The sequence below is a fragment of the Malurus melanocephalus genome, unplaced genomic scaffold, assembly GCF_030028575.1.
Source record: "Malurus melanocephalus ecotype Western Australia unplaced genomic scaffold, MMel_1.1 scaffold_111, whole genome shotgun sequence".
Classification (NCBI taxonomy): domain Eukaryota; kingdom Metazoa; phylum Chordata; class Aves; order Passeriformes; family Maluridae; genus Malurus; species Malurus melanocephalus.
In genome coordinates, this window is record NW_026623343.1 from 1,688,018 (window position 1) to 1,698,981 (window position 10,964).

The following is a 10,964-nucleotide window of genomic DNA, read 5'->3' on the forward strand; positions in this document are numbered from 1 at the left end:
AGTAACTCAAAGTGTAACTCAAAGAGTAACTCAAAGGAATCCATGACAGACTATCAAACAAGGTGTAGGAGGGCCCTGTGGTTTCTGTGGTGATATCGTAAAACCTCCGGTCATCTTCTGAAGAAAAGACAGGGAAGCTTTACATTAGAACAAATGATRTATAAAATCCAACTGAATTTTTTTAAAACCCTAGATATTGAGTTAACTAGATCAAGTAAATTTAATGTGGGGGAAAAGGGATAGTGCTGACAACTGGTTATTTACCAGTATTTACAACAAGTTATTTACCCTCTGGCTAGGATTTTAGAATTATGTATGATAACCTTAATGGAAAACCACATTTTTTTCTTTCAGTGAATGATGACAATCTGGCAGTTACAGGTACAGTATTCTCCATTTAAACACAACTGAGTTATACTTACAATGAATTATTTTTCTGGGCTACAGAAACTCATACAAATAATATTGGTTGTTATGCAATGGCAAGAAGCATCTGGGTTTAGCTGGTGAAGTAGGAATTGATTAAAAAAACAGAAGAGTTGCCAGCTGCAACACAAATACCACCCTGCCAGTTTTGTTGCAAAGACAGCACAGCCACATTGCATACAACGAATGGCTTCCTAAAGAAAACATGTGACTTGTGTGTGTTTAGCGTCCACAGCAGGGAAGAGAAGCTCAAAAAGGCATTCACAGCCTTTCAGAAACACTGTGTTTGATATCCAAGTTCTGTAGGAGTACATGATCTTCCATTAAAAAAACTTATACAAAGCATATTTGTGTACCACTTTAAAAAAATGGCARGATTAACTCCACAAGAACTATCAAACAGAGGGATCTGAAGAACCCTGAGATCTCCCTCACTTCAACATACTGACTGCCCTCAGGATTCTGAATGCACAATTCTAAAAAGGATCTCTTTGGCCACTAGTGCTCACAAGAAGCTTACACCAAGTTTGAAGGGATCAGAGCTAAAATTTTTGTACAAGAGTGGAAATAAGGTTTGGTTGTTTTTCTTCCAAATATACAATGTTTATATAACGGGTTTACCCACCGGCAAAACCAGCAGCACAACTAAGGCTCACAGAGGATTTCCTTGCCCTAAAGGTTACACCAAGGCTAGTCTGACATTCAGGCAAGAAGCATACAGAGGTAAGTAGGSACAAATCTGCAAGCAGGACGATGCAAAATTACAAGCCTAAATTCAAGATGAAAATCCTTACAGGCATCATAAACCATTTCACAGGCTGACCAAGTTGAGGCACCAAAAGCTCCAAACATAGACAGTTAAAAAAATCTTCCACACCAGCAAGGTCATGAATCAGGAACTACACATAAACTGAGTTTCAAAAGCAYGAGACTCCTAATGGACCAAATTTGAGCAAACAGTAACATAACTCAGCTCACCTCACTTTAAAAGTCAGTTTTAAAAATTCAAGTCTAAAGCCAAAAGGTATTAATCCAGGATAACAGTCCTGTGCCGATTCTCGGACTGCAGAGATTTAACACCCTCACCCCCCACAGCCACACAGTACATCCCGTATGAGTAACTTCCTACTCACCCAACTAGAGAGCATTCATAAACATAGTATTCCTGCCATCTACTGAAACTCTGTGCAAGGAAGAATTCCTAATTCATYGGATTAGACAGAAGCATGACTTGTAACCTAGTAAGATACTCACCTACAAGAAAGAGACAGAGGTTCTGCTTATTCTTCCAAAGACTACTTGTAAATCTCACCCAGTGACTGATTAAGGTAATAGCAAATTGCCATTAGGGAAGTRATCAAAATATCTGGATTGGTGTAAAACACATTAAAGCCTGACTTAATGACTGTAAGAGAAGGAGACAAAATAGGACTACATCTGTCTGTTCTGAGATGTTTTTCCCCTTTGCATTCTTTTCACGAAACAATGAGGAAAACAATTTTTATTGTAGCATTTTTGCAAGAATTGCAAGTACCATGAAGATTGAAAACTACATTAGTCATTAATTATTCCCACAGACATTACACTTCAAATGGACAGCATCCAAAGAAGAACATGCCTTGAGTGAAGTGACAAAGTACCCTCTGAAAAAGCCTCTTTTAAAAAAAAGACAAGATTTGTTTCTTAATGCCCTAATCACAGTATTGTTATTAGAGAGATATTTACATTTTTCTGACTAAACATTAATCACTCAGGGCTTTTAGAAAATCCCAATCCTTTTTTTTTTTCTTCTTTCCCCAGCCTCTGAGATTAAGCTGTAACTATTTGGCAGGWACAACCTTACAGTAAAATTGTTGTAGATTTTCAAGACTTCCCAAACCTACCTGAAGTAATTTAGTCACACGAGTAAAGAACGTATTTTGGTGAGGTTTTTTTCTTCTTACTGAATATATTTACATTCCTGTAAATTTACAAGTTTCTTTAGTCTTTCTAGAGAAGCCCCTTTCTGAAATGATGCTGGATGCAGAGGAGTGCAATGACTAGGGTATCAGCAAAGGAATATTCCAGGAGCTATCCTTTGGATACAAACCAACCCTTCCTGCAATTTAAAAAAAAAAAAAAAAACAAAACCAAACCAAACAAAACAAACTACAAAATCTGTTAAATCACACTTGAAAAAGTACAGCAGAAACCCCAAACACTTTGCTGGGGTTTTGTTGAGCATCTACTATAAAATGGATACTTCCCTATAATAGTCAGAATTTTAACTCTGATCAGCTGCACTTCATAGCAGGCAAATGTTATCTTTCTAGATCCTCAGAACATAGGAACAGGATGTATGTTTTCATCTAAATGTCCTTTGAGACTGTCATCTACAATAACACTTTTAGTCCAGATTTCTATAAAACAGAGATTACTACACTGAGAGAACCTTGCATGCCATAATTCACTCATCCAGAATGGGCTGGGGAACCAGGCAAATAAGCCACAACCTTAAGGTGGGGAAAAAAACACAATTCTAAAAGAAGCCTGTACCTTTATGCCTCTTTTCTGGGTCTCTTTAAATGACATTAAAATCAAGCCATAGACTATCACAGGCCCTCAACAGCAATACACACTCAATCGAAAAATGTTAGTGACAACGCTAGTTTCAGCATCACATACATTTCGAAACAGATGTTTCAAGAAGCAAAACCATGATGTCCATAGAGATCCAACTGTACCAAAACCAGATGCAATCTCTTCCAAACCATTTTCTTTCCCAAATGCTTTCTCATTTGCATTTTCAGGACACTTCGTTAAAGAAACTTTTACACAAACTTTTTCTAAGTAGATTTAGCTGAAAGCTAATTTTTCCCTGTATCACCCTCCTTTCAGCTTCTGCTCCTCAGACTAGAAAGATTACAAGACGATGTTTGTTACAAATAGATTCCATTGTCAACAGAAACAGCAGGCAGGAATAATATGAATTGACATACAGTCAAACCTGAATTTCTAGAGCAAATTCGTAAGCTTCGAACATCCAAAGCAAATTGTTTCAGTCAAATTTTCCATTTCAGAAAGATGCAATGGCATTCAAAAGAGGGGGCTTGGTTTTTTTTTTTTTTTTTTTTTTTTTTTTTTTTTTTTTTTTTTTTTTTTTTTTTTTTTTTTTTTTTTTTGTTTTTTTGCTTGAATGACTCTCCAGAGTCATTCAGCAATTTCAGTCTCCTGGAAGAAATAAAGTTTTTATTTACAGATGAAAACCTGACAAAAAGGGAAAAGCATGCAAAGGGAAATATTAAAATGTTTTTTATCACAGCTGCACCRAAGTTTTAATCTAATTTATTTACATATTTAATAATGTAAAGAAAACAATTCTTCCCTTTAGGAAATTATTATTTCCCACACAACACCTYGAGGCTAAATTGGAGAAATATGAATTTGATGGACTACTCAACAGATGGCAGCTGGRTGTCTACATCCATGGCTCAGTGCCCAAAGGGAGATCAGTAGTAACTGGTGTCCCTCAGGGGAGTATATTGGGACAGTACTGCTCAGTATTTTTATTAATGGCACATAGTGATTGAGTGCATCCTCAGCAAGTCTGCACATGACACTGAGCTGGTAAGTGCACTAAGGGAAGAGATGCCATCCAGAGGGACAACGACAAGCTTAGGGAGTGGGCAAACATGAACCTCCTGAAGTTCAACAAGGTGAAGTGCAAGGTCCTGAACCCGGGTCAGGGCAAGTATCAGTACAGCTTKGGTTAAAAGTGGATTGAAAGCAGCCCTATCAAGGTCTGGGGGTACTGGTGGAAAAATTGGACATAAAATGGCAACAAGCACTTTCAGCTCAGAAAATAAATCACAYGCTGCGCTGCACCATAGGAAGTGAGCTTACCACATGTAGTAATGTGAYTCTCCCCCTCTACTCYACACTTAGGAGATCCACCTGCATATAGTTCTAGAGCTCCAAGGACAAGAAAGACATTGACCAGTCAGAGATGGTCCAGAGGGCCACAAAACACGGTCAGAAGGATGGACCTCTCTCTCTCGTATGAGAACAGGCTGAGAGAGCTGGGGTTGCTCAACCTGGTGAAAAGAAGGCTCTGAAAAGATCTTATTGTGGCSTTACTTAAAAGGGGCTTGTAAGAACTGTGAAGAGAAACTTTCTACCAAGGYGTGTAGTGACAGGACCCTTAAGAGGCAGTGGTGTTAGCCTGAAATAGAGTAGGTTTAAACCAGATATAAGGAAGGAAGCAATTCTTTACTATGAGAGTGGCAAGCCACTRGAACAAGTGCCCAGAAAARTTGTGGATGGCCCATACCTGGAGACAAGGTGAGRTTGGACAGGGCTCTAAGCAACTTCTTCTAGTGAAAGATGTCTCTGCCYGTGGCAGTGGAAGGCTGGACTAGATGATCTTTTAAAACATCCAACACAAACTATCCAACACAAACCATTCTACAATTTGGCCAATACATTTCAAACTGCCTTTTATAGTCTACATTCCATAAGAATAAAAAAACTCTCTCAATTGTATGCCATCTGTAATTCCAGCAGTATGTTAATTTGCTTTAGAAAATTATTTAACTGATGAGAGTATTTTGCAATATTAGTGGAGACAACAACATACAATTACTAATCAAAACTTTGTATTAAGAAATGTCACCTTCCTGAATGAAGTTTGTGATTATGCCTTTGGGGAACATACCTACACAGATTTCTGTATAGCAAATAGTTCTTCCTGTAGTATTTCCTGAACTGATGCCAAATTGTAGAATGGTTTTGTTGGATAGCTCAACAGTAAAGCTCCTGCCCCAAATCAAAGATAGCAGATAGGAACTGTAGCTTTTCCCATACGAGAAGTACCCTCAACACAAGGACAGAGGCTGCTAAGGGAAAGACGCTCTTTCTTTATCCTGGACAGCAGCCCCACCAATGTATGTCAACCCTTCAGATAGGCATCAACCAGCAAAACAAAGGCAACACAATCACCAGGAAATTTCTCTACCCTCTCTTAAGAACAAACACTTAAAGCTTGGCAAACCAATACCCTCCTACAGCTGTGAGATATAACATTATGCAAATTTTCTTTCTTTACAAGAGTTAATGGAGCTTCATACTGGATGGGAAAGTAGCCAAGGATACTTTTTCTTACATTTAATTAGCATCATCACTTTATGACTGAATTTTGTTCTTAGTTTCCCAGATGGAAAATTCTCTTAAAATTTTCTATGAAGTTTTCTTTCCAGTTCTCTGTTAACTGTTTCTACTCCTCCCTGTCTCATATTTTCAACGTATCATTCTTTATCACTGCTCCTCCACTGACCCATCTGTTGACTGCTGAGATTGGTCTCAGTGCTGACCATTGGACAGTCCATTTCGATGGTCAGCACTGTAACTAACTCACTTTTCCCAGCTGCCTTTCACAAATCCCCTCAGATAAATTGGTGCAATAACCCCCATCTCTCCTTCTCTATGGCCCATAAATGAAATGCTGAAAACTACCAGTTTCAACCAAATTCTGCTTTGGTCAACAAACCTTAGATAAAAGAAATAAGCCATATAAATGTCAGGCAAATATTCCCCTTTGCAAAAAACAGAGGGTAAAGAAGGYAAAAGCTCTAAAAGTGTTCGTCCTTGAGTAGAACGATGACGGTGCTGTCTCCTGCACATACCGCAGAAGAGACAAATAGTAAGTGGAGATAAAAGATAGAAGACAAATATTAAATGGAGATAAGACAGGAACTGTTACATTAATTTCTGCAGGATGCCAAAAATTATTTTAAAACATCATGGATAGCAAAGCATAGTCAGRGGCCATCTATTCCTGACAAACAACTGAATCGTGAACAAATTTGCATAAGCTACCTGAGAACAGCTAGTTGGAAGCCTGATGAGCAGGGAACTGGAAGCTGTTACAACCGTGAACTTGAGAGTGAACTTATTTACCTAAACCCACAAAAGAAAGGCAGCTCTGCAAATACTYTGGGTTTGATTTTTTTTTTTAGTGGGGAGTCCATGCATGCTGACACAAAAAGCAAGCAAACCTGATGTGACATACAACCATTTCTAACTCTTCCATAGCCAGTCAATCCTGACATCTAGTTATAAAATGGCTGGGGAAGGAAAGTTTCTGATTTTGAGTAACACTGAGACAGATAGCCTGAAGCAATAGGACAGGATCAACTTGATAACTGTTTTTCTATTATGAAAAGTGGAAGTAAAACCTTATCAAAACAAAACATTAAGTAGCATTTAATCTCTCACATATTTTGAACATATGCAAGACAAGTAACATGTGAGGAGCTGTTAAGATTTAAACTGAAAAGCTCATCACACCTTGATATTTTGAGAMCACTGCATTCCTCCTAGCTGATGGAAATCTGACAAAAGCAAATGGCTAATCTTGTAAAACAAAGGATAACAACCATGGGAAACTAACRATGCTGTGAAAAGTCAAGCCACTATTCTACAGGATGTACTTCCCTCACATTACTCTGACATTTCATTTTTAAGTTGTTCTCGTAGCTGTGCTACAATTTAACTTATAAAGGAAATGAGGTCTTAAGCTTGGATCTCATGACAGCACCCTACTACTCCATTTTCCCTTTGGAAAAYGAACAAGGCTACTGATATACATTCTGAGAACCATTTGATCTACAAATAAATAAAGATAACTGTTCTACTTTACCAGAATCAGAGCTCTTAACTTTTTCATTAAGAACATGCAACTGCCCTGTCATACCAAGGCATCAGCAGATTATTTACAGTAGCATCAAGATTAAAGCAAACCATACAGATTGATGAACTCTGCTCTTTAAATCCTGGCTACAAGATTTTAAGTGTATTTCCAACAAGTTAAATAAGGTCCTGATTCTGCAAAAACAGTACCAGTGAAGCATGGTAGCATGCTCATATAAAACTAAATAAACATTTAAAATTTCCAAGAGAGTGAATTTAAGGTGTCTATGTATTGACATGCCAACACATAAACAGGTTGAATTTTTAAAAACAAAAGAAAACTCCTAGCCTGTATATGTTACTCATATTGTGGCGACACTGAAGCTTTTYAACATTGTCGATTTAACAGACTGCTCTTTTATGATCTGTCTACATTTCTCATTATCGACAACAAAAATCAATTAAACCCACTTCACCTCTGTTTATAACCACYTCATGTACTGAAGCTGTGGTTTCAGAACAGCTTCAAGATGATGTAAGGGGTGCCCATGACTGAAAGAATTTGTTTCAGTCCACCTCCACATGCCACTCCATCCCACTTTGGTTAGCATTAGCACTCCTGCACTATTTTGCTGGGGGTTAAGTCAGAGTAGAAGTTGAAGACTTTGTTCCTTTAAAAGGGCAATGCAAATTCAACCTCTGGGCAAGGTTTCCCACTATATGTAGCACAGCACAGCCATGCAATGTTCACAGAAGACAGCACTGAAGGTGAGTCAACTAAGCTAATTATGAACAGTATTTTTAAAAAATAAATTGAGTAGCAGTCTGACATATTACAGAGTGATTCAGACAGCTTGCTAGCTGCAGTATCTCCAAATTCATCACTTGGGCAATGGGGAACAAACTCACCCATTTCACCCAGGGCCTTCAGAAAAGGTAAAGGTAAAYGTTAAACTCTATTCACTTCATTCTCCCAAGGAACAGTTGCTGAAGTTATAACAGCCTTTAATTGCCTGCTTCATAGAAATGCTCCTTTTGATTTCTTTTTTTTTTTACATATAAACCATGCATAGAGCATTGTTTCAAGTGAATGCTTTAAAAAATTTATATAAATTAGATTTACCGAAATGAGGTGTCAAATACTACCTTAATTCAAATTTAAATCCTAAGGATCYTTCTGGCTCTAAAGTGCTACTAGTGAAACCAGTGAAGTCCATAGAAAGAGATATAGGGATCTTTAATATGACCCTGATTGTGTACTTCATGTCASGGTGGTACTTCAACCAACATAAACAAGACTCCTTAGGAGAGACACTAACTGCAGACCTGAAAAGCACATGATGGTAATGCTGCCAACAGCACTGCCAGCTTCCCATTTTACCACTGTGCACCACCACCTCAAGCTGGGCGAAAACAGCTGTCAAATACCCACAACTGTCAAATGGCTATAAAACAAAAGGCCGATCTCAGTCCAGACCAGTTCCTTTGTCTGGTGCACAACACAGGAATTYCACTGTATGATGTGGAGCTGAGATACCCAAGACAGCTCAGCCATGACCGCCTTGTGTGAAACTACCAAGAGAGCCAMTCAATGACTATTAAGAGTGAAATAGGTCACAGCTTTTCAACTGTCTCCAAAAAATTCTTCCTCTAGTTTTCAAACCTACGCAGAGATGTTCTCGAGGCACTTTTGTAACAAATTTGCCTTCAAAGGCAAAAGATTTCTATGAAGATATTTTTCTAAGTGATACTCCCAAAACATTCACTCAGGGTTTCACACACAGGCTGACAAAATTCCACTATTAAACAAGTCCTATCCTCTWGCTCACAAAAAAACTAATGTACTTGCAAACTATTTCATTCCCGGTAAAATGTGCTCTAAGCCTGAATGCCCATGCCCTGATACTGAATGGAAATCCATGGAAAGGAGGCACGCAGCCTAAAAACACTTAGTCATTTGGAGAGTACTTCAGAAATAAGGAATGTAAGAAGTGCCAGCACATACACCTACACCAGCAGCTTAGTTTTCCAAGATTCTCTGCTATTTCAGTWGGGCATTATCTGACTGCAAGCAGAGCATAGTGATGATTCAGTAACATTGTGAGGAGTACCCTTTTAGGATAGGTGAACGGGATCATAAATAATCACTTCTGTAGAAAAGCAAACAAAAAATATTCTCTCTAGAATATGACAGACCAGTGGCCTCTGCTACCATACCATACTATGTACCTGACACCTAGGGATTCCACTACTTTTGATCTCTAGTCAAGAGATCAAAAGCCAGAACATTAGATTTGTGAAAAACACATTCCCATCAGACAGAAACTTACTCCCTTATCAAGCCACTTTTTGGCCACACTGACCTGCAGTCTTTCTCCTCCTCCACCTTTTTTTCTGAATTCCAAAGAGCAAGTAGTCAGAAGACTTCACCTGAAGGCTAACTTCTATACATAAAGCTAGAAAACAAACACCAACTACTGTCCACAGAATACAATCAATAGCTACGTCCCAAAGACCATGTCAACTGCCACTCAAACCCAGTATTTTCACAGCAGCCTATTAACTTTCGTTTTGAGAACTATAATTTTTAGCTTGATAAGTTTCAAAATAAGAACAGATATTAAGCTGTCAGGATGCAAGGGACCTGAAGTCACTCGGACAAACAAACTATCCTGAAAGTCAGAGCTGGAATGTAACTTCAATAGTAAAAGCGGTCCAGTAAACAGAGTAACGTATGGTAATAAGGGAAATGCTGTGTTTCTGTGGTAGGAAACACCACCCTTCTGACAAAATCACTCGTGYTGTACCTCTCCACGTTCCCAAATCCAAAGGGAAGATCCTAAATATAATGCGCACACTCACCCTCAAAGCTAGCTCACCTGTATGTGCTTTCAAGCATTGGAGAATACTTGCTCCCTAGCTAAGGTGACACGGCATCGTGCCATCTACACAGAATATACCTAAGTCTGAAAACAGAACAGGCTAAAATAAAATAAACTAAAAATGCAACAGAAAAAAACAAGAAAGGGAAGAGAAGTGCCAGGAAACCGTTTTAAATTAATTTTCAATCTGACTCACTCTCAGTAACCGAAGTCATAAACATCCTCGTCACTGGCTATTCTAAGATTTTCTCAAGTACCTCTGTGCCTCTCTCCCGGCTCTTAAGACTCCAGCTACGCGCTGAGTTAATAAACAAACATTTATTTAGCCCCCAAAGGACTTGGGAGGATTTTACAAAAACCAGACACGAGGCCTACCCAAGAAAAACTTCCCCAGGGCTGCTGAGCGCTACCAGGTCGCGATCGGGGTGGACAAAGCGCGGTCTGAGGAAAGAGCGGCTGCGGAAATACTCCCTGAGCCACGTTCCGCTCGTCCCGCTCGCGTCGCTCCCCGCTCAAGCCCTCGGGACSGGGCAGCGGAGCGACGACTGCCGGGGACGCCACACTCGGGAAACTCGGGCAGGGCAGAGAAAGGGGGACCCCTCAGTCCCGCTGCCCAGAGCCGCGGGGATCCCCTGCCCCACCGGGGGCCGGAGCAGCCACGCTGCGGCACCCTCGCAACGGGACAACGCAACGAGGTGCGGGAGGTGCCGCCGCCACCTCTTCCTCTTCCTCCTCCTCTCCCCCACAGCGGGCGGAGGGCACGGGGGACACCGTGCCAGCGGGCAATGAATGGCCGGGCCAGACCCGCCCCCACCCCCGCTCACTCACAGGCGACGTAGGCGACGAAGGCGAGCCCCATGAGCAGCTTCATCCTCCTGCGGTTGATGGCGGTCAGCAGGCGCAGCAGCGGCCCCTTGCTCACCATGCCCCGCGGCAGCGGCACGCAGAGCGCCGGGCACGGCCGCGGCCACCCACGGCTCCGCTCGGCCC

General features: G+C 40.4%; 1 protein-coding gene across 4 annotated transcripts in view; it reads right to left on the reverse strand.

Moving 5' to 3' along the window:
- Positions 1 to 10,958, reverse strand: part of UXS1 (UDP-glucuronate decarboxylase 1) — a 54,492-nt gene extending 43,534 nt beyond the window's left edge. For 2 of the 4 annotated variants that reach the window (XM_057369486.1, XM_057369482.1), the window contains exon 1: positions 10,803 to 10,958. In XM_057369486.1, coding sequence (XP_057225469.1) covers positions 10,803 to 10,899 — 97 coding nt within the window. In that variant the 5' untranslated portion in view covers positions 10,900 to 10,958. Of the gene's footprint in view, positions 1 to 10,349; positions 10,361 to 10,802 lie in introns of those variants that run through there. The other 2 variants (XM_057369485.1, XM_057369483.1) reach the window with 2 other exon arrangements.
- Positions 10,959 to 10,964: the final 6 nt, after the last annotated feature.